This window comes from Mandrillus leucophaeus, unplaced genomic scaffold, assembly GCF_000951045.1.
Source record: "Mandrillus leucophaeus isolate KB7577 unplaced genomic scaffold, Mleu.le_1.0 Scaffold803, whole genome shotgun sequence".
Taxonomy (NCBI): Eukaryota; Metazoa; Chordata; class Mammalia; order Primates; family Cercopithecidae; genus Mandrillus; species Mandrillus leucophaeus.
In genome coordinates, this window is record NW_012108731.1 from 1,604,933 (window position 1) to 1,629,516 (window position 24,584).

General features: G+C 40.7%; 1 protein-coding gene across 1 annotated transcript in view; it reads left to right on the top strand.

Annotated features, from left to right (window-relative positions):
* Positions 1-24,584, top strand: part of RALGAPA2 (Ral GTPase activating protein, alpha subunit 2 (catalytic)) — a 182,977-nt gene that overhangs the window by 153,786 nt on the left and 4,607 nt on the right. Inside the window, exons 31-35 of the mRNA XM_011967606.1 lie at positions 2,746-2,929; positions 10,641-11,412; positions 12,571-12,642; positions 18,320-18,443; positions 20,404-20,559. Of these exons, the coding sequence (XP_011822996.1) occupies positions 2,746-2,929; positions 10,641-11,412; positions 12,571-12,642; positions 18,320-18,443; positions 20,404-20,559 (1,308 nt within the window). The remainder of the gene's footprint in view (positions 1-2,745; positions 2,930-10,640; positions 11,413-12,570; positions 12,643-18,319; positions 18,444-20,403; positions 20,560-24,584) is intronic.

Genomic DNA, 24,584 nt, shown 5'->3' on the forward strand with positions numbered 1-24,584 from the left:
TCTATGTCTACTTAAGAAAGAACTGTTCATATTATAGGGATATCTACATTAATTTTTTCCCTAGGGCAAATAACTTCTTTTTAAAAAATTAATTTATTTTTGTTGCACATATTAGATGTACATATTTTCAGGGTACATTTGATAATTTGATACATTCACGTAATCAAATCAGGGTAATTGGGATGTCTGTCTTAAATGTTTATCTTTTCTTTATGCTAGGGACACTGGAATTATTGTCTTCTAGCTATTTTGAAATGTACAATTGATTAATGTTAACTACAGCCATCCTACTGATCTATAGAACACCAGGTCTTATTTCTTTTATCTAACTATGTGTATACAGCATTACTTTGACAAAATCTGTTTATCAAAGGAAGAAAAAGGTTTAATGGTCTCAGTAATCATTTTGCCTCAAAAAATTCTTAAGAAATAAATTAAGGAATTATGTCACATCAAAGTAATTAGCGTCATCATTTTTATAATATTCAAAATATTCTTAGTTAACCCCCCACCCCTTCCCCCCACACACATACACACTGATGACTAGGGGTGGCCTTTGCTCTGAATTGCTTATAATATCCTTCTGTAATTTGTCTTAACAGTCTCTCTCAAACCTTGGCTGTTCATTTAGCATTTGCATGTCCACTGAATAATTACTGTTATGGAGGGAAAAGTCTGTGGTTTACTCTTTTACTAAGAAACCTTTAATAATAAAAGAAGAGTCCAAGTCACAGACTGATTACTTTATTGCCTTATTTTTAAAAGTATTACTTTAAAAAAAATACCTAATTGTGGTTGAAATTCTACTAAAAAGTATTTGTGTATTCTTAAACGGTTTCTTCAGTAGTTAAAGATTTTAATAACTATATTAGGATTCATTAGATACTTCTGTTATTTTTGTGGCTTATAAACCTGTACAGAGCTTGGTTTGGACCAACTGCATTAGCCACAATCACTTATGTAAATCTCTTTTCTGAGTTCTTTCTTTTCTTAAAGATTTCTCTTAAAATTGCTTTATCACTGTAAAAGTCACCTCGTAGTAAAAATTCATAAATTTACTAAATAACTGTTTGTTTTGTATTTTAAGAGTAAACTTTTTATTGAAGTATAATATGCTTCCAGAAAACTGCACCAGTCTGTAAGTGAAAGCTTGATGAATTTTTACCAAGTGAGCATGCTTGTAAAATCGGAGCCCAGATCAGGAAACAGAACATTCCTGGCATCCTGGAAGCCTTCTCCGTGCCTCCCCCTAGCCACTGGCCCCATACACACGTCCAGGGATAGCCTCTATCCTGTGTAACAGAGTAGAGTAGTTTTGCCTGTTTTGAACTTGATACAAATTGAGTCATACAGTATGTCTTCTTTCGTCTGACATCTTTTGCTCAACATTATTTTTTAGTGATTTTTTCCAACTGTTGTGAATAGTTGCAGATTTTTCACTCTTGGTGATAGATAGTATTACACAGAAAAAGCCACAATACATTTATCTATTTTACTGTTCATAGACATTTGGATAGTTTAGAGTTTTGGACCCATAAAATGTGAATATTTAGGGTTGTTGTTTTGGGGTTTTTTTTGTTTGTTTTTTGTTTCTTTTGTATACACACGTATGCATTTCTGTTGGGTGTGTACCTAGGAGTGAAGTTGCTAGAATACATATATTCTGCCTTATTGGTAAACACCAAATAATTTTCCAAAGTAGTTGTGCTAGTTTACACATAGCATGTGGTTTTAATGTACACTTCCTACGTTTATTACATTTTGGCTACTAGAAATTAATTATCTCAGTGATTGCAGCTTAATTTTTAAATGAATAACAGAGCTGCCGTAAGGATTTTCCTATACTGCATTTTTTGCTAGGAAGAGGACATAGTCAAGTGGTTGCCCTGACAACTGTAATTCTTGGTACTTTGTAGCCATTTACAAAGGGTACCTGACCACAAGGCCTCTTGCCATGTCAGCAAACCAAAGCTAGTCATCTAAAAGTGAATTTACTTTACAGAAATATATTTAACCCAATGGTGTTTTCTTAGTTTTTCAAGTATTACCTTGATTCTTATAGAAATCAGTGTTTGGAGTTTATGATCTTGAAGTTATTATTAAAAAGGGAAATCTGGTACAATCATTACCTCATTTATGCATTTTAGCATATTCAAGATGATTTGTGTTTGCATGGCTTGTATGTGTACAAAAGCTCAAATGAGTAGATAGATCTTCAGTCAACTGCAGTTTGTAAACTACCAGTGAACTTTCAGGAAACTAATCTTGTCCAAATAAGAATAATTTTAAAATTGTATTAAGTTAGCCCTTACAATTCATGGTGTCATGAGTTATACTAATTTAAACCCATGTCGTGCACTAATGGTCTCTGCTTGTTGTGCTCATTCCACCCTCCACCATGGTTGGCCTGTCCCACCACTACCTTTCATGCCCTGATTAGTTCTTTCTGCCTGTGCCACCTTTGGTGGACAGGAGGGGGACTTAGGTATGTGCAGTCACACAGAATGTGAATAAGTACTTTTTAACTTTTACTTTCCTTTTGCCTTGAGAACATATTTCTTGGCATTGATATGAAAGGAGCAAAATAAATTTGCTAATAGTAAGAATATATTTAAGAATGGTCATTCCATTTCCAACTAGGACCAAGCAGGAGTCCTGGCTGTCAAGTGCAACAGTAGTTTGACAGATTGTCAGGGGACACGAGGTGGGTAGCATCCATGGTGCACATGGCCTCTGTTTTCACAGGTTCTGCACTGCTGTGTGTGTGGCTCAAGCACATACACCCAACAGAGTCACTACACACTGACCCTGGCTGACTTGTCATCCACGGATTATGACCCCTTCCTGCCACTGGCAAATGTGAAGAGCTCTGAGCCAGTCCAGTATCATTCATCAGCGGAACTGGGTAACCTGCTGACTGTTGAAGAGGGTGAGTGAGTATTCTTTCAAGTATGAAACCTTGTGAGAAGGAAAAGGAAGGATTTAGCCTTTTGCCATGCTTGCTGTAGTATTTTTTTTTTTTTAACTAGTTGTTGAAGTTGAAACCCTAGTTCCTGGAGTCCTCTGTGATGGCAAATTCTGCCTTCCTTGTTTCTTCTTTTTTTCTATTTTTTTTTTCTCTGCTGTTTTCCCATTTTAGTAGTTCAAATGGTTTTTGTATTATTCAAGACAGGTATGTCTTAGATCCTTGGAACTCACAAAAAAGGCTCATTTTCTATCCTCAAGGAGCTTTACATCTAATGGAAAACACACAGTGAAGTCCGGAAGGACTCATTGTGGACTGGGAGCACCATGAGGGCTTTCCATGAAGAAGGACTTAAGCCAGACTTAGCAGGGTGGACAGGTGTTGAAAGGAGCTCGTAGATTGTTCCAAGTTAGAAGAGCATCATAAAAAGAGATGAAAATGTACTTGCTACAGTTTTAGATTTGCTCTGCTCATAGCAGAGAGTCCATTTTAGAGTATATAGGGACTGTCAGGACTTAGAGCCTGCTGTATTTCTTACGTAAGTACCCCTCTCCCCAGAATGATAAGAGCCCAGCTTTGGGCCTTGGAATGGGAGTCAGAATGTGGGTATATTGTCTATACATATGATAAAATTGCATAGAACCAAACACACACACACACACACACACACAAATGCATGCATGTAAAACTGGTGAACACTGAATAATACAGATGGATTATTATCAATGTCAATTTCCTGACTGTGATGTTGTCCTATAGATATGCAAGATGTTACTCTGAGATGAAGGGTATTTGAGGTCTCTCTGTATTATTGCTTACAACTGCATGTGAATCTGCAGGTGTCTCAACACTAAAAATTAGAAGAAGGCTGAGCCTGGTGGCTCCCACCTGTAATCCTGTCACTTTGGGAGGCCAAGGAGAGCAGATCACTTGAGCACAGGACCAGTTGAATCTGTGAGGTCAAGGCTGCTGTGATCAGTGCCACTGCACTCTAGCTTGAGCGACAGAGTGAGACCCTATCTAAAAAAAAAAAAAAAAATTGAAAGAGATGTAGGTATGAAGTGTTAGATCATCCATGAAAATTTTATGGACTTCACAAGTTAAAAACCTAGGCCCAAAAGTAGAATCATGTAGGCAAAAACATCCTTAAGGACAGCAGAGTGAAGAATGTCAGCAGGAAAGCAAAGTCAGGGAAGTAGAAAAAGGACCAAGAAAGAGTCATTTCTAGCAAATCAAGGAAGAAAGCAGGTAAGAAGTTGAGAAAGGTCAGTAGTGCTAGTTGCTTCAGAAAGCTTAGGGAAGGTGAGAATGAAACAGGAGCTGTTTTATTTCCCAACTAGGTGTTTGGTGGTAGGTTTTGCCAGAGCACTTTCACCAGAGTGGTGGGTCAAGCCAGATAACATGAGCAGGTGACCTGTGCAGTGACAATCACATCCCTGAGTCAGACTCCTTTTGTGAGGCCCTTGGTGGAAGGAGGAAGGACACAGCAGGCAGTGGCCAGGTGAGGGAGGACCAAGGTCCAGAGGTATGCTTGCAGCACTACAGAGTCTGGAGCAAGGTTCAAGCTGACAGGAAGGGAAAGGTGAGATGAGGATGAAAAAGACAGGAGGTGGGGGTGACAGTCATGAGCAAGGGCTTAAAATCTAGCAGTCCTGATTTTAGCTCCATTTTGTAGATGAGCAAACTGAGGTTAAGGGATATTCGCAGGGGTGTGTACAAGTCAGAAGTAAGGGAGGTGGAATTTGAACCTAAGATTTAATGACCAAGTTCCTAAAATACATTATTGACTCTGAGATTTTTGACGTGGAGTAGACTCAACACTCTTGTTTTCAGTTGTGTTGGAGGTGATTGATACATGGTTCATTTTCACATTATTCTCTTGATTTGTTCTCCATTTATTTAATCATTTAATTGTTTATTTCTGGAGCTCTACTGTCTGTTAACTGCAATGTCTGCTTTACTTTTCCCCCCACAATGATAAATTATTTTTATTAAGTAATTGAAACAACTCTTAATCTATTTGTTTTGTTGTTCCCTACTGTAAGTTCATATGTCTTATAATAAAATTAATTTATTTTTTCCTAAAGTCATCAATTTATACTCATCCCACATGAATATATTCCTAAAACATGGCTATCCCTAAAATAGGTTCACCATTTATTGTCACTTAAAAATAGCAGAAGATAAATAGGTTATTGAAAAAGGAAAAACCTAAAAATAGACATTTAAATTCTGGCACCATTTTTTTTTCAATGTACAATTATCTTTTACCTGAATATTTGTTCTCCAAAAAGCATCAGGAGCTAATGCAAACATTCCCAAGATAGTTCTAAAGTACTAAAAATAATTGCTTAAACTTCTCTGACAAAGGAGTTTTTACAATTCACTGACATATTAGCTAAGCAAATAGGCAAAATGCTTAAAAAACATATTGGTATGCACATCCTTGCTAAGTGGATACATCATATAGAAAGTGAAAAGGAAAAATGAAGGTGATAGTGTAGGTATTTTAGGTTAAGCAAGAAAGAGCTCAAATTTGAGGGTATTTTTTTTCACTCAATGTCGTACTTCATCATCCATAACAAAACTATCTCTGGTTAGGTGGCCAGGCATGGTGGCTTACGTCTATAATCCCAGCACTTTCGGAGGCCGAGGCAGATGGATCACGAGGTCAGGAGATCCAGACAATCCTGGCTAACATGGTGAAACCTTATCTCTACTAAAAATACAAAAAATTAGCTGGGCGTTGTGGCAGGTACCTGTAGTCCCAGCTACTTGGGAGGCTGAGGCAGGATAATTGCTTGAACCTGGGAGGCGGAGGTTGCAATGAGCCGAGATCGTGCCACTGCACTCCAGCCTGGCGACAGAGCAAGACTCCATCTCGGGGGAAAAAAAAAAAAAAAAAAAAAAAAAAATTATGTTGTTTTTCACCTTTTTCTGGTATCTTGTTGAGTAGCTTAATAATCAACCTTCTAAATTCTTTATCTGGTATTTCAAAGATTTCATCTTGGTTTAGATCCATTGCTGGGAAGCTAGTGTGATCTTTTGAACCTTGTTTTATCATATTACCTGTATTTTCTGGTCCCTTCTCATTTGTGTAGACTGTTTCTTCAAATTGTTCTTGAATTTATTCTTGATTTAACTGTATTTATTTTTTAATTTCTTTTTCCCCTCCTCTTAAATACGTGACTTTAATGTTTATAGTTTATTATAGCCTAATTTGATTTTGCTGCTTTTAGAGGTGAATATTCTATATGAGTTTCTTGGTTATATGGAGTCTTCGTATGCTAAGTTTCTCAGATGCTGATTGTAGTAGTTACGTACTCGGGGTGTGGGCAATTTCATTGTCTCCTGTGGAATTGGAATGGCAAGGATCTCTTGAAGCTTACATCATTTCCCCATGGTATGCACTTTTTAATTTAATTTTTCCCCAGTATTTTATTGACTCTCTTGATGATCCAGGCTTCAGGCCAGTAGGGGAAGTATCTCTAGATAGAAACCAGTTGCAGCTAAAGCAGGTGGTTAGATACAATACACAATGGTGGGCTGAGGCCCCAGCCTTGATTAATGTGGCTAGGGGATCTCTCAGTTAGATGCACTGAGTTTTATCAGGGTGAAGAGTGGGAACTAACTCAGCTCTCCTGTCAGGCCAGCGGCGAGAAAGTTACCCACCTCCCAGCCTCACTCCTGTCCTAATATTTCGGCTGTTCACATCAGACAGGCACCTCTTTTCATCTGTAGGGATGAGGGATGTTGATGTTCCATGTGGAAAGGAATTATGATTCTGCCTCTTTTGCAAGCCTAAACTCGGAGAGTGCGTCTGTGAGGATGCAGTCACCATGAATTGTTCCAGGAGGGCTATCTATAGGTGCATTCATGCTGAGTTCCCATGGAAGAAGTTCCAGTTGTGTCTATGGTGGTTGACAAAGTGGAGAACAAGGACCCTTTCTCCACAAGCCTTCACGAGCATGCAGGCTGCCTTCCTGTTGGGGTAGAGGTTCAGACTTTCCCTGTTGCACCCAGCACTGCAGTTGTGTCTCTGCTGCAGAAAGATGTGGGACTCAAGCCCTGCTGTCCAAATTCTTTTGTCCCTTGGGGTGTTCCCTTGATGTGGTGCTCTCCCCCTTCCCCTAGAAATAGGAGGTCTTGATAGCCAGACTACAGTGATTGCTATTGCTCTTCTGGGTCTAGCCACCCAGTGGGGTTGCCACTCTCCAGGCTGGTGCTGGGAAATGTCTGCAAATGATCATCCAGTGATGTGACCTTTCTTCAAGTCTCCCAGCAGTGGGTACTCCAGCTGTGATAGAGGTGGCAGGGGAGTGACATAGACTCTGTGAGATTCCTTGGTTATAGATATGCTTAGTGTGCTGGCTTTCTTGAATGCTGGTTTTAATTGTGGTTAACTTTCACCTGGATAGGCTCAGGACCTCTGGTGGCTAGAGTATTATGGGCATTGGTGATAGCTAAGGTCATTTAGCCATTTTCTCCTTCCTGGGCACAGTGTTATTCCACCTGTAGATGCTGTAGTGGACTGCATCAGCTAGTTCCAGCCACGACGTGGTGCTTGCAAGAGAGCACCAGCTGCAGTACTAGCTGTGGGATTTGAGCTAGCCCTAAATTGCCTAGGGGAAGTAATCTGGTTTCTGAGGCAATGGGCAGGGCTGTAAAGCTCCTACAAGTTTGTGCCCTTTGTGTTAAGCTACCTAAGCTACCGGGGTGGGTGCAGGGATACATACCAACAGGTGGGGATAGGGTTGAGCAGATCTGTGCTCTGACTCTCCTTGAGTGGGGCCAGCCATGGTTCCTTTGAGGGTCAGGGGTGGTTCTCAGGCAGTGGGATAATGGTCCAGAGGTAGTATAACTGCCTCTGCTGCACAGAGAGTTCACAATGGGAGTGGAGTGTAGCAGGCAGCAGTAAGCCTTGCCCAGCTCCCATGCAGTTGGCAAGGCCGATCTCACTCCCTCAGTGTTCTTACTAGCAGCACCAGGCTTAGATCCAGGCAGTCTGCACACAGAACCCAGATCTGTCCCAGGCCATAAGCTTTCCCACCTGGCTTTCTGGCCATGCCCCTCCTATCTGCCCATGATGCAGATGTGTCTGCAATGCACTTCCCTGTCCCCCCCCACCCCCGGCACCTGCCGGTTCTGGTCAAAGGAGTTCATCCCTGCTCGAGATTATATCATGAAATTCAGTTAGGAGCACCTTTCACCCTGCAACCCCTTTCTGAGCTAGTTGACCGGCTTCCCCAAGGTCCCCTGTGAGATATATTCAGGTGTGGCTTCCCTCGGTTCATGCTGGAGACTGGGAATGCCTGCAAGGCATTTGCTGCTGCTACTTCTACTTTTATGTTTCTCATCACTCCCTTAAGCAGTTCCCGCTCTGAGTAGGGTTAAGGCCTTCTCCCATGACCTGGATTTTCAGATTCCTGTGTGGGGATGTGTATTCTGAAGGTAGTCTCTCCCACTCACACTCTGAGGATTTATAGTTTTTCACCTGTCTCTTGGAGTAGACTTCAGCCTTCTGCTTCTTTCAAAGGGTCTGTGGATTCTTGCAGTTTTCCTGTTGAGTTCCTGTATTGCTCCTTGGAAAAAAGTTCACAGTGCAAATCTCTACACACTATTCTGTCCTTCCCAGTGGGAGAGGCACGCTAACACTGCCTCCAATCTGCTGTCTTCTGGATTTGCTTCTATAGCCCTATGGACTTCTGTCGGCAGGTTTTATATTGGGCTGTGCAATTTGACCTATAAGCCAGTAGATGGTGTTTATGGGTAAAAGCTGGCTGTGGGTGATGTGGCCAGATATATACTTGATCCTTGTTTACCAGGAGAAGCTCTCTATTGCCTCAGGCAATGGGGTGATCCATGGAGTGCACAGTGGTCTGAGCTCCCTGCTTAGCTCTGGGTGGGCAGGGGGCAAGATGGATTGAGCCAGACTGGACAGGCTCATTTACAGCTCCCCTGGTGTTGGGCACAAGTAGCAGTGCTGAGGGAGAATCCAGTGGGTGGCCATCAGGTGCCCAGTGATGTGCCTAGGCATGGAGCTGGGAAATCTCCTTGGCTCCCAGTTCTCTGCACAGGCAGAGGGACACCTGAACTCCTGATCAGGAGAGTGGGTTTGGGTGCTCCAGGTATCTGTAAGTCTGCCTGGGCTTGGAGTGCAAAGGGCTCTGCTATACTACAATCTCTGCACAAGAAAGGTGGGGTTGCTCAGGCTGGTAACCCAGATGAGCAGGCACTGCAACTACCTGGAGATATGCCTGGGCATGGGTGGAGAGGACCCCACTTCACCATGGTCTCTGCACAGGAAGGGCAAGCTGGCTCAGTCTGCTGATTCAGGTGAGTGGGTGCTCTGAGTGCTTGGAGATCTGCCTGGGCATGGAGTGGAATGGGCTCCACTGTACCATACAGGAAGGGTGGGGCAGCTCAGGCTGCCAATCTGGGCAAGGAAATGTGCCAAATACCTGGAGATCTGTCTTGGTGTGGAGTGGAGAGAGTTCCCCTGCACCAGAATCTCAGCAGAGGAGGGATGGAGAGACTCAGGCTGCTGAACCAGGCAAGCAGGAGCTCTCAGTGCCTAGAGACCTTCCTGAGCATGAAGCAGAGAGGGTCCCCCTGCTCCAGGATCTCTACATAAAGGGTGAAGCAGCTCACACTACCAGTCCAGGTGAGCAGGTGCTTTGAATGCCTGGAGATCTGCTTGGGTGTGGAGCGCAAAGGGCCCTGTTGCACCACAATCTATGTCCAGGAAGGGAAGCATGGCTCAGGCTGCTGGTCCAGGCAAGCAGGTGCTCTGAATGCCTAGAGATCTGCCTAGGCACGGAGTGGAGAGGGCCGTACTGTACCATGATGTGTGCACAGGAAGGTTGAGGCAGCTCAGGCTGCCAGTCTAGGAAAGCGTTTGCCCTTACTGCCTGGAGTCCTACCTGGGAGTGGAACAGAGAGGGCCCTGCTGCACCATGATCTCAGGGGAGCAGTCTGGTACACTCAGCAATGACACATGCAGACTGATTCTATGTTGCCAAACTGGCCCTGGCTGCACGTCTCATTGCCCAGGAGAAACTTCAGCTGTAGCAGCTCTCTCCTCCCACCCCAAGCCTGTAGTTGAGAGGAGCACAATTCCAGTGCCTGCTGCTGAGGCACTTTCCTCAGTTCTGGCTGTGGAAGTCCCTACCCCACTCCAGAGCAAGTGCTCCAATCTCTCAGTTCCAGATCTAGGAAATGCCTGCAGCTTCTTCTGGTGTCTTTTCCTCTCAGCACCTCCAAGCCTGTCCCCAAGATAGCTCTGGGGCTTGGGAGAAACATCATTCTCTGCCTTGGCCTGGGTTGCTTGGTTCCCCAGTGGAAAGGTAAATTACAGAGGGAGACTCTTTCTCAGGTACTGGGGCTTCACTCACATCAGCTGGATGCCATCACAGGGGCTGTTTGCCTGCATTGTCCTCCCTGAGATCTGGAACATCCTTCATGATTCCAGTGAATTCCCATTTTCCTTCTTGAATTAAAGCTCAGAGAGTTGATCTTTTTGCACTATGTTGCTATTTCTAAGTGGCTGAGGCACACTAAAAGCCTGTAATACACCATATTGGAACTGCCCCCTGCCCCCCCTCCCCAAAAAAGGAGTTGAGTTTTAATCTTCATTCACCACTGACTCTTTATGTTTCTTTACTGCTGTTTACAGAGAAGAAGAGAAGAAGTTTGGAGTTGATCCCCTTGACTGCTCGAATGGTGATGGCCCACCTGGTGAACCACCTGGGGCACTACCCCCTCAGTGGGGGCCCTGCCATACTGCACAGCCTTGTCAGTGAGAACCACGACAATGCCCACGTGGAAGGCTCTGAGCTGTCCTCTGAGGTGTTCAGAAGCCCAAACCTGCAGCTGTTTGTATTTAACGATAGCACCCTCATCTCCTACCTTCAGACACCCACAGAAGGACTGGCAGGAGGATCCCCAGTGGGCTGTCTCTCTGATGTGAGAGTAATTGTGAGGGATATCTCAGGGAAGTACTCTTGGGATGGTAAGGTTTTATATGGACCTTTGGAAGGCTGCTTAGCACCCAATGGAAGAAATCCTTCATTTCTGGTTTCAAGCTGGCATCATGACACATTTGGACCTCAGAAAGACTCTTCTCAAGTTGAGGAGGGGGATGATGTTCTTGACAAATTACTTGAAAACATTGGCCATACAAGTCCTGAATGCCTTTTACCATCACAGCTAAATCTAAATGAACCTTCCCTACCCCCATGTGGCATGAACTATGACCAAGAGAAGGAAATTATCGAGGTCATTTTGCGCCAAAATGCTCAGGAGGATGAGTATATCCAGAGTCATAACTTCAATTCTGCAATGAAAGTCACCAGCCAAGGGCAGCCCTCCCCAGTGGAGCCCCGAGGACCCTTTTATTTCTGCAGGTTATTGCTTGATGACTTGGGAATGAATTCTTGGGACAGAAGGTAACAATCCATGCTAGACCTCCAGTTATTTTTTTATTTTCATGTACTTGTATTTTTTATCAGTTTGTGGTTGGGGAAGAAGAAAAGATTGGAGAAGAGAGAAGAGTGAAGATTTTTCTTTATTTTAACATTTGCAGCTTATTTTCTGCTACTAAATTAAAGCTAGAAATGAAATTATGCTGTACTGGTGTGCAGACTGAATTCCAAACATGTTGGATATTTTAAAGGATATCAAACATTGTGGGGGGGGAGGGCGGTGGTGGTTGTTGTTGTTTGTTTGTTTTTTGTTTTTTGAGACAGAGTCTTGCTCTGTTGCCCGGGCTGGAGTGCTGTGGCGTGGTCTTGGCTCACTGCAACCTCCGCCTCCCAGGTTCAAGCAATTCTTCTGCCTCAGCCTCCTGAGTAGCTGGGATTACAGACGCCTGCCACCATGCCTGGCTAATTTTTTGTATTTTTAGTAGAAACGGAGTTTCACCATGTTGGCCAGGCTGGTCTCGAACTCCTGACCTCATGAGTCACCCGCCTTGGCCTCCCAAAGTGTTGGGATTATAGGTGTGAGCCACTGCACCTGGCTGAAAGTGTGTGTTTTACTTATTGCTTTGTCCATTATTGTTTCTGCCTTCATGCAGGAAGCAAATGAATTACAAAGGTGAATAAACCACAGTCTAACCTTAGGTCTGATGTGGGAGATAGACCTAATACAACTCTGATAAAGGATAGAATGACCCAGGAGTTCATGAGTAATGATTAAATCCAGTGGGAAGTACAGAGCAATGGAGAAGACTTTGTGGAAAGGGGCGGATTTGAGCTGGACCCTGATAGTGGAGTGGAGTTTTTAAGAACAGAGGTGGGGAAAAGGGATTCACAGCAGAGCTGACACTGGAAACAGACACAGTCACACAGTCACATGCATATAAGTCACAACACTCACCAAAGAGCCATCTGTGTCACTGGGTAGTAATGGGATGCCGGTGGAATTTTTATACCTTTGCATGTCTTAAGGAGAATGGAGTTCATTCTGTAGGTTTCTATCACAAATCTTTTGTGAGTGAGGTGGTAGAGGATGGGTGATAGGTATTTTTATTAAATTACTGATTGAAAAGCAGCAAAATGGTTCTGTAATCACATGGTTTTTCTTCCATCCTTTTTTCTTTATAGGAAGAATTTTCATCTGTTGAAGAAAAATTCAAAATTATTGAGAGAGCTAAAAAATTTGGACTCCCGCCAGTGGTATGTGAAAGTATATCAAATCACTTTTTTCCTGTTTGTCTCTGGGTATTCTTGGATAACAGATACAACTGCAGGAATGAATGCACTTACTGAGACATCCAAGGATAGTTCTGTAACCTAGCATCTGGTGACATTTGCGCATGCCATACCTCTGGTGTTTTTTACTGTAAGGAATAAACTTTCATGTTTGGTACACTGAAAAGAGGTCACCACTCCCACCTAATCTGTACTTTTGATTGTCTTTCTTTGTGGCTGCCAGAATTCTCATTTGATCTCTGCAACCACCTCTTTATGATGAAGAAAAAGTTTACCTAGGTTAAACAGCCCATGGTTGCTCATACCATATTATCTAAAGCCAAGTGAGTCTGACTTCAAAATCCATGCTGTGTACCAAGGCGCTAACATTCTGTACTTGTGGCTTCATAGTGTTGGAAAGGTTAAAACCAGTGTGTTGTAATTAATAACTCTCTGTTAATAAGCCTCATTCTCCAAAGCTGGCCAGACTCTCAGATCCACCCCTGTTCTATACTATCTCAGAAGCATTTCTATAGATGAGCTCACAACCATGAAAAGTGTTTGATTTGGGGAATGTGTGTTTCCAAAATCATCTAAGTCAAGAATAAGTATAGTACTTGGTACATAACAGATGTTTCAAAGTTTTGAAGAGAATAAGCTGCCTCCTTAACCTTTAGTTTTTTAAAAAAACCTCTTTAAAAAAAAAAAAAAAAAACTTCATTCCCCTTTTATTCCGCTTAGGAATATTCTGATATTCTCTGAGCTCTCAAATTAAAAATTCAGGTTGTTTTCCTCAAGTTTATTTTTCAACTCTTCACACTATATTTTATTCATTACATTTTTCTTACTACTCGTTAACTCATAAATTTTTAAATCCATTTTGAGCTATATGTTTTTAAAGGGTGGTGCAGTTGCTGGCTGAGAAGTAAGAAGGAAGAAAGGAAATAACAGAGTCCTGCTTTATCTTGACCAAAGTCATATCCTAGAATTTCAGAAAATTACTAGAGCTCTTTATTCTCTATTCATTAAATCCTTCATTCATCCACTCTCACGCTTCTCTTCTAAGTCGTGAGCTTCTCCTGCTTGCACTTACAGTGATGAGTTATAGCCTGCTGAATGAATATTTTCACCATCATGTGTGTTTCAGTGGCTTTGTGATGGTGTTATTGTTTATTTTAAAGTTTTGATCAAAACTCAAAGTGACACATGCTTAAATTTTATTGTCAAGCAAACTCTTGGTTCATGTCAGTATTATTTGCATATCACCTTGACAACTGTGTTTCTTCTTTGGTGTTTTGAATTCTTGAATTGGATGTAAACCCAATTAGCAAAGTCCAGTTGGAATTTTCTTTTAAACACTTGGAAGATTATATTTCAGAGAGGTCCTTTGGTGATGTCACTAAGGACTGAGTAGATAAAATAATATTAAACTTACAGCTGTGTATTGTTTCCATCCTTCAGAAGCATGTGGTATTAAGATGGATTTGTTTGTATTGACCATTTTATGGGAATCAGAAGGGCATAAGTTTTTTTTTTTCTTTTTTTCTTTTCTCTTCTTCACCCTTCTACTTTCCCACCTGTCTCCCAGGTCACTCAGGACCTCTTATTGCATCTCATATTTACACACATGTTGAGGTATGAACTATTATGTGTATGTTTCCAAGTCTTGGGAATGTGACAGGATGGCTGTTCCAAACCTGATTCCCTCTGCAGAAGGGGATATGAGGGCCTTTTTTCCTAGGTGGCCTTACTCTTCTCTGGAGAGTGATAAATATTTCAGTATCAAGAAATATACAGACATTTTTTTAAAAACACAGAATTAAAATATTCATTGTAATTTTACCTGGATAAAGGAGCCATTCTCAGTCCAGAAGCCTGCAGCACCATTGCCATTTTAAATGTCTTTGTTTCCTGACTTATCAGGTGAAACAGTAAAAGATTTGAATTTGAATAATTTTTTAAAGTCATTAGAAATGAAAAACCTGAAGCTGCCATTTCTCACCTTGCCCTTCACTGTATTCCATTTCCTGATTATTCTTGTGATTCCTTTTCCCTAGAGGAACATAGATCAACTTTTCTATGGAAATTCTGTAAGGGATTTATTCTGAAGAACTCAGGGATTCACCATCCTCTCCCTCCTTCCTTCGGTATTAAATAAGCAGTCATTTGGGTTCCACACTCAGCTTTTTAAGCATATGCTGAATTATTCCAGGCTTCTTAGTATTAAGTGAATACTTGGTTTCATGTAATTGCGGTCAATTTGTTGAATGTTAATGCACTTTAGTTGCATGAGGTACAATTGAATTAGCTCCCTGGGGTACTGTTGCAGCGAAATACGGCTTTGAATAGCTGAGTGGCAGTGCCCTCCCTGTGCCTTGATCAACCTTCACTTAAAACCCCAACTCCTGGATTTAGTGTCTTCGACATCAAATGGGTATCATTTTAAGGTGAAGGGTGTTTTGAAGATTCTTTTTGAAGAAACTAGAAATAAGTCTGGTACTCCTCAGCTTTGAGAAATCTAGACTGCCCTGTATTTTGGTCAGGTAGCAGGTAAGAAAATACCTTGTCTGTCAACTTTCATTTAGAACATTTCTGTTTAATTCTGTTATCAATTTATCTCACTGCTCTTGATGCATAGTTCCTTCTTAACATGTTCTTTGGAAAAGTTGAGGCTATCTTGCAGCTATGGTCTAGATTGTCAATGCTCTGATGAATGTACATACAAATCACAGTGGGCTTCCCTTTTAGATATAAATGCCTTCTTGCCACTACGTGGGGAGGTGGATGTTAAAATCATGCTTTCCTTTGGCTTTTTCATGTGACAGCACAAGGAAACTGAGCTATTCTGGTCTATTCCTAATAAGAAAGAACAGTGCATTCTAATGAGGAAGGGGAGATTGTTAATTTCATGTATGTGTGTTTCTGAATTACCTGCTCCTTCATACATTGGTGTACTTCTTATGGATGTGAAGTGCTGTTGATGTTGCTAATTACCATTTCAAAAGCATGGTTCTAATAAGGCCAGACACAGCTTCTTCATCCTAGCAGGCTCTCTGTGTACTAACATTTTGGAGAACGTGAAATTTGATGAATGTTTACAACTAAAGGTCATCTTTCCTCACACTCACATTGGTCAGCCCCATCATTCAGGCTTAGCTCTCTTGTGCTCCCACATTGAGTTAATGAGGGCTCAAGGACTTAGGAACAGCTGCAATGGAAAAAGCTTAGATTTTTAAGGAGAATAAACTGAAACATTGTAGATAAACCTGAGGTTGTTTTTATGTATGTAAAGTCTATAAAACAAAGAAAAATTAAATGCTGAGGATTTTTTACATATGTAGAGAGACCTGCAGATAGAAATTGAATAACTATACTTCTCCACCTTTGTTGAAAGAGGCAGTCTTTTAGGTCTTAGGTTATGGTTTCTGTTATTATCCAAGTGCCCAAATTTTTATAGCACTTGGAATAGGCTAGTCAGATTCTACGCCATTGGTGTCCCCTGCCTGTTCCTGCTGCATGAGGACAAGCTTTCTAAATTTATTTTAAGGACATATTAAAGATATTGGGGCTGGGCATGTTGCTCAAGCCTATAAAGCCAGCACTTTGGGAGGCCAAGGTGAGTGGATCACCTGAGATCAGGAGTTCAAGACCAGCCTGGCCAACATGGTGAAACCCTGTCTCTACTAAAAATAATAATAAAAAATTAGCCAGATGTGGTGGTTGTGTGATGGCACGCACCTGTAGTCCCAACTACTGGGACGGCTGAGGCACAAGAATCACGTGAACACAGGAGGCGGAGGTTGCAGCGAGCTGAGATCACGCCACTGCACTCCAGCCTAGGTGATGAAGTGAGACTGTCTAAAAAAAAGATATTGTGAAAAGATTAAAAACATTAAAGATTATCTTTAAGATGTATTAAAGATTACGTGAAAGTGTCTTTTAAAATAGAAGCAACCTAAATGAGGATTTGGGCTATGACATATTAATATAATGGAATGTTGTTACAATCATTAAACCTCTGTTGTAGAAGCACATGATATAAAAGTCTTCACACTAAAAAATGATTGAAATGGTGAATTTTATGATATGTATATTTTACCACAATAAAAAAAGTGTTCACAGATATTGTAAGTGAAAAAATCTGTTGTAAAGCAGAATGTAGTAACTTCTCATATGTGCATGCAAAAGTGTATCCTAAAATGGTGTAACGGCTGTGTTCTTTGCTTATCTGTTGAAATTGCTAGTGATTTTTATTCTTCTCTTTTCTTTCTGTATTTTCTAATTCTTCTTCCAAATATGTTTATTACATATAACCTATGGGGGAAGTGAATAAGCTATCTTAGTAAAAGGAGAGAACTCTCTCCAGTTATTTGTGTAACTTTTTAATTGAGAGTTAATTAGTTCTGATTATTAAGTAGAGAAATAATGCACACAGAAGGAAATCTTAGAGAATTTGTTAAAATATGGAGCTCAGTTCCACCAATATGATACCTAATCAAATTACAATGTTGAAATATTAAACAATTTGACAGAAAAAAATATTTCTGTATTTAAGAACTTTATAGTTATTCCTATGAGATTTATCAGAACGTAGTATGAAAAAAGGAGAAAGGTGGAACCGCTCTGGAAGTGGACATCGAAACTTTAAAAAAACCAAAACTCTTGGATGATTGGGCTAGGGAATGAATGATTCGTAATTAAAACTCCGTTTGAATAAGAACAATGTTTTCATCTCTAAACTATCACCAAATGCTTGGTACAGCCCCAGGTATTTTGTCACTTTACTCCAGGGTATAATTTGTAGAAATTTATTTTTAATGCATTCAAATGTATCACCTATATATCTGGTCAGTAACAGAGATTTAACTGAACACCTACTGTATACAAAGCAGTATGCTAGATGTGCAAAAGAGAAAATGGCAGGGCTTCTTTTTTCAAAGTGCACATCACTTTTGCTTGATTTAATACCAGAGTATCCCAGATCTATCTTGGAACAAGCAGATGGAGGATTTTGGCTAAAAGGGGTTCCCCTGACTAGCTGTCCACCTTGTCAGGCACCCTCAGAATAGTCAGAGCCCAGGAGTTAGTAAACCCCTTCATGAAGAAAATACCTAAGTGTGTTCTGCTTGGAAGGATATTCTTTTTCTCATAAAATCGTGGCATATTTTATAGTTCCAATCACAGAACCACCCAGTAACCTAAAGTGTGAGTTGAATACGGACAGTCACATAGATCTATTCACAATTTATATCTGTTTGAAATACTTTAAAAGATTATTTTTTACCAAAAACAGGGAACTTACCAAATGTTGTGCCCCAACCTGCTGGTCAGTGTATCTTGTATCTGAGGGTATGATCTCAGGAAACAGATGGCCTTGCTGCAGTTCCCATCCCCTGCTTGCTGGGTGTGCTTTTTGTTTCACTTTCTGTGCCTCCTTTCAACCACCTCTGCTAGGGAGGTGATAATAATACTCATCTCTTTAGCACGTTTGTGAAGAATAAATGAGACCATGTGTCAGACCATCTCAGAACACTGACTGACCCCTAGCAGGTTCTCAGTAAATGTAAGCTCAGTGGTAGAAGTCATGCTGGTTGTATTAATAGTAGTGAAGTAAAATTTTACATGTAAGAATTCTAACTCCTTTAAATTTAAAAATTTATAGCCGTGAGACACACAAAATCGCAGTGTTTTACATTGCTGAAGGTCAAGAAGACAAGTGTTCAATCCTCTCTAACGAAAGAGGAAGCCAAGCATATGAAGACTTTGTTGCTGGACTTGGATGGGAGGTAATGCATTTCATTCAGTAGGTGTTTATTGACCAGCACTATTTAAAGATGTGTCCAAAGTAGACATTGTATAAGTTTTCACATGTGCTTTTGCATTCAAATATAGCATAGGTAGAGTTCTGGAATTGAAGAATTTATTGGATTTGACGTCTATTAGTTGCTTGTCAGTATTTAATATATGAACTTTTGTTTTCCTTTAACTTTCCTCTTAATATTTTTTCATTTGCTTTTTATCAGAACTGAATAGTCAGATGGGCTCTCCCAGCCATAGACAGTTTGTAGTAAGAGAAGACAAATGTGGGCAGAGAAGCAATGGCTTTGGCCACAGTATGGAGATTGAAGAAGAAGTCAATGACTTGATGGGTGAAAAGATGAAGAAAGAGTTGGATGAAGTCAAAAGTTGCAATGAAAATATAATATAATAGCCATGATGGTTTAGCTATCAACCTATTTCCCTAAGGTAGATCTCAGGATGATTGATGTTGGAAAAGTTTATTTTTTTCTTTATTAAATGGTACTCTGACATACAGACATATATACATTTATACACACACACACACACACACACCCCTTTCCCCCCAAAACATAAACCTAAACAAAAAATTCCTAGAATCTGAAAGAATTAGGAGTAGTTACAATGGAAATCAACATATCTAAAATAATTTACTTATTTTTTTCTTTTTTTATTTTTTATTTTTTATTTTTTATTTATTTATTTTTTTTTTTGAGACAGAGTCTTGCTCTGTCACCTGGGCTGGAGTGCAGTTGCGTGATCTCGGCTCACTGCAGCCTCCACCTCCCAGGTTCAAGCTCTTCGCCTGCCTCAGCCTCCCAAGTAGCTGAGACTACAGGCACGCACCACCACGCCCAGTTAATTTTTTTGTATTTTTAGTAGAGACGGGGTTTCACCGTGTTGGCAACGATGGTCTTGATCTCTTAACCTGGTGGTTCACCTGCCTTGGCCTCCTAAAGTGCTGGGATTACAGGCGTGAGCCACCTCATCCGGCCAATTTCCTTATTTTTTTATTAGTTTCTTGAGTATCTGTGCTGTGAAAAACTTTCTGGGTGCGTTTGAGAGCTCAGTGCTAGCAAGGGGACTGAGGTAGGGATGGGGACAGGGTAAGAGTACATGAGAATCAAAACAACATCCTTACTAAGGCAAGTAGGTTTGAGTCTAACAGTTGCTGCACTTCCAGTAAATCATTGTTCTTACAAGTAAGGCTACTTCTAATTTGTCATAGAATATAGTTATTTAATATATTTTTAAGTGATACATTATCAGAGTTTTAAGAGTATATGTTTACTGTATTTGGCACGGAGGAGATTCTTCTATTTCTTTTTTCATATGTGTTAGAATAGGTATTTTACTGAAAGAATACTAGTCTATGACAAGTTAAACATTTTGGATAAAGACACTAAGAAGTTAACACTCATGCCATAACTTTAAAATGAATTATGACTCATAAACTTTCAGCAGTGGTGTAAAGTGGTTGTTCAACCCTTTTGAAAGGCAGTTTAGCAAAGTTTGCTGAATATTTTTAATATTGGTACCTTTTGACCCAGCGTCTTAGAAGAACACTCCTTTGAGTGTGCTTTCTGATTTAAAAAAGCAGAACCCCCCAAATTCCATCAATAGGGAACCTATGTATACACACACACACACACATATATACACACACATACATTTATACATACAGGTGGGAAAAAAGTTAGAGATTATATACCAAAAGTTTGATAGTGGTTTTATTCAGTTGATATGATTATAGAGCACTTTCATTTTTAATGTTTTTTATTTCTTTAACATCTTAATCTGGTCTAACTTTGTATTACATTTGTTTGTAATCAGAAAGAAAGATATAAAAATGAAAATAATTTATGTTTTTGTGAATTCACAGTCCTGCTTAGTGAAAGAACAGCTCATTGTTGATCCTCACTCTTTCTTCTTTGTGACCTTTGTCAGGTGGATCTCTCCACCCACTGTGGGTTCATGGGTGGCCTTCAGCGCAATGGCAGCACCGGGCAGACGGCCCCTTACTATGCTACCTCGACTGTGGAAGTGATTTTCCACGTTTCCACTCGAATGCCGTCAGACTCAGATGATTCCCTCACCAAAAAGGTAAGGCGTCTCCTCGGGCACCATTCTTAGCTGCCCTGGTTTGTTGGTGAGGTTCTCCTAGGACAGACAAATACAAAGGTAGAACGCATACTGAGATGGTTTCCTCTGAACTCTACGACCCTGAGATTAAGGTTTAGGAAAAGAAAGGGTCTTAAATGTTACTTTTGGATCTTCCCTCCGGTGAATATTACCTGATGGAAAATAACATTTTTGATCTCACAGATTGTCAAAGGTTACAAAGTATGATAACCCTGTACTGGTGGGGCTCTGGGAAAGCAGGCCCCTCCGAGGCTTGCTACAGAGCGATTTGGCAGCATCTGTCAACTTAAGTGCAGGTGCGCAGCTGCCCAGCAGCCCCACTGTTGCCCCTTACCTTTTATTCTTCAACTTGCTCTGTGGCCAGTTTTCCTTAGAATTCAAAGGAAACCTTATCCACCCCTGAGGAACCTCCCCCAGGGAACTTGGCCTTTACCTTCCAACCTGCAGGATGTTTGCCTCGGGCAACCCTGTGTTAAAAGTGAGGAGCACCTTGAAAGAAAAGGCATTTGACTCTAGGAAGGAAGCCTCTAATCGGATCTGCTTCTGTAAGCTTCCAGATGAGGAGAACGTCTCAGAGCAACTGTGATTTGCACTCACTTGGCCTGCTAGCAGGTGGGGAACCTAGAATTCCCACCTTTCTCTCTCCCTACCACATAAATGCAAGGGACTGAGGGCAGCACCTCACGTGCTGACTAAGGCTGGCCATTGGGGAGTCTACTGTGGTGGTTATAGCCAGACCCCGGTGACAGGCGCAACAAGGATCAGATGTATATTCAGTTATTTCATCAGCCTGTGCCTCAGTTTTTCATCTATTAAGTGAGATAAAAAACACAGCCTATGTTACAGGGTTGTTGAGTGAAGTAAATGAGATAATTCCTATGAAATTATGAAATTGCTTAGCACAGTGCCTGGGACGATGTCTCTGACCATCATCCCTCATTATTGCCCGTTGGTCTAATTGATTCTTTTTTTCCCCTGCCCCATTAGCCAGGTGCTTTATATTGGCAGATTGGCCTCACTGTATCTGCTTTATTTCTTTATTGCACGGTTTTGCTTTTTCACCACTGCAACCACAGATGTCTGGACTATGTACAGGCATACCTTGTTTCGTTGTGCAGCACTTTATTGCGCTTCACAGGTATTACATTTTTTACAAATTGGATATTTGTGGCAACCCTTAAACAAGTCTATCGGCACCATTTTTCCAACAGCAGGTGCTCATTTGTGTCTCTGTCTCATTTTGTAATATTCACAGTGTTTCTAACTTTATTATTATTATTATTATTATCATCATCATCATCTCATATGGTGGTCTGTAATCAGTCATCTTTGATGTTGCTATCGTAATTATTTTGGGACACCACAAACTGCCCATATAAGATGGCAAACTTAATTGATACATGTTGGGTGTGTTCTGACTGCGTCACCCACCGGCCGTTTAATAACCCCGTGTGGCCTCAAAGTATTCAAGTGAAAGGAAAAATTGGATGTCTCTCACTAGAAATCAAAAGCTAGGAACGATTAGAAGACATGCTGAAAGCTGAGATAGGCCAAAAACTAGACCTCTTTAAACATTTACCCAAGTTTTGAACATAAAGGAAAATTTTTTGAAGGAAATTAAAAGTACTACTCCAGTGAACACATGAATAATAAGAAAATGAAATAGCTTGTTACTGATACGGAGAAAGTTTTAGTGGCCTGAACAGATCAAACCAGCCATAACGTTCCCTTAAGCCAGAACCTAATCCAGAGCAAGACCCTACACTGTTCAATTTTATGAAGGCTGAGAGAGACGAGGAAGCTGCAGAAGAAAAGTTTGAAGCTTGTCAAGGTTGGTTCATGAAGTTTGAGGAAAGAAGCTGTCTCCATAAAATGAAAGTGCAAGGTGCAGGAGCAAGTGCTCATGGAGAAGCTGCAGCTTATCCAGAAGATCTAACTAAGATCTCCGATGGAGGTGGCTGCACTAAACAACAGATATTCAGCATAGTAAAAACAGCCTTCTATTGGAAGAAGGTGCTATCTAGCACTTTCATAACTAGAGAGGAAAAGTTAATGCTTGGTTTCAAAGCTTCAAAGGAACAGACTGAGTCTCTTGTTAGGGCTAATGCAGCTGGTGACTTTAAGTTGAAGCCAGTGCTCATTTACCATTCCCCAAATTCTAGGACCCTTAAACATTATGCTGAATCTACTCTACCTGTGCTCTGTAAGTGGAACAACAAAACGTCTGTTTAGAGCATGGTTTACTGAAGATTTGAAGCCCACTATTGAGACCTACTACTCAGAATAAGAGATTTATTTCAGAGTATTACTGCTCATTGACAATGTACCTCATCACCCAAGAGCTCTGAAGGAGGCGTAATGTTGTTTTTCATGCCTGCTAACAAAATATCCATATTCTGCAACCCACAGATCAAGGAGTAATTTCAACTTTCAAGTCTTACTATTTAAGAACTTTCATAAGGCTATGGCTGCCATAGGTAGTGATTTCTCTGATGGATCTAGCAAAGAACATTGAAAACCTTCTGGAAAGGATTCACCGTTCTAGATGCCATTAGAAACATTCATGATTCATGGGAACAGATCAAGATATCAACATTCACAGGAGTTTGGATAAAGTAGAGTCCCACCCTCATGGATGACTTTAAAAGATTCAAGACTTCAATGAAGGAAGTCACTGCACATGTAGCAGAAAGAGCAAGAGAATTAGAAGTGGAGACTGAAGATGTAGCTGAATTACTGCAATATCATGATAAAATTTGACTGGGTGACGAGTTGCTTCTTATGGATAAGCAAAGAAAGTGGGTTTCTTGAGAAGGAATCTGTTCTCAGTGACGATGTTATGAACATTGTTGAAATGACAACAAAGGATTTAGAATATTCCATAAATTTAATTAGTAAAGCAGTGACAGGGTTTGAAGAGTATTACTCCAATTTCAAAAGAAGTTCTGCTGTGGGCAAAATGCTGTCAGATACCATCACATGCTACAGGAAATCTTTCATGAAAGGAAGAGTCAATCAATGTAGCAATTTCATTATCTTATTTTAAGAAATTGCCACAGCCACCCCAGCCTTTAGCAACCACCACCCTGATCAATCAGCAGCCAACAGCATCAAGGGAAAACCCTGTACCATCAAAAAAAGACTACAACTCACTGAAGGCTCAGATAATCATTAGCATCTTTTAGCAATAGAATTTTTTTATTAATATATGTATGTTAAGAAATAATGCTATTGCGTATTTAATAGACTATAGTAAACATAAGTTTTAGGCATACTACTTTCCCAGTGCACACAAAAATTTGTGTGATTTGCTTTATTGCAATATTTGCAATATCTAAAAAACCTATTGCAGATATGTCTGGAACCAAGCGTATAATGTCTCTGAGGTGTGCCTCTATATGATGGGCAACAGTGCATGTGAAACATCAGAACTTGAGTCATAGCCCAATTACAGACGACTTTCATAGCGATCAAGTGTCTCAGATGTACAAAGCACAGTGTGCATTCAAAAACTCAGCAGCCTTTCCCTCTCCTGCCCCAGCATGCTATAATGACCTCCTGGGGGTGGCAGTACTACAGTCAGAAGCGCTGACCACGTGCTGGTTCCCACAGGTCTTGGAGGAGCTGCCTCAGTGTTGGGTTTTGATGGCTGCCCCTGGCTATAGAGCTCTCAGCAATGGGAACTCTGCCCTCCAAGAGTTCACCAGGATCTCAGACTCTAGTGTAGCTTACCAGGATCCTAAGCTGGGCTGACGCATCTTTTTTATTTGCAGTACATTGTAAATTATTTCTGCTTTGCAAATGTATCACCATATTCTATACTTTTCTTATGACTGAGAATTATTTTGTTAAAAGATATAATTTTTAAAATATAAAATATTTTTTAAAATTATTTCTTAAGTAAAGTAGGACTGTTTTTTCTTTTTTGAGAAAAGACATGTTTTCTTGTTAAAATGCCAGGCTGTAAATAATGTTCCAAGACTTGG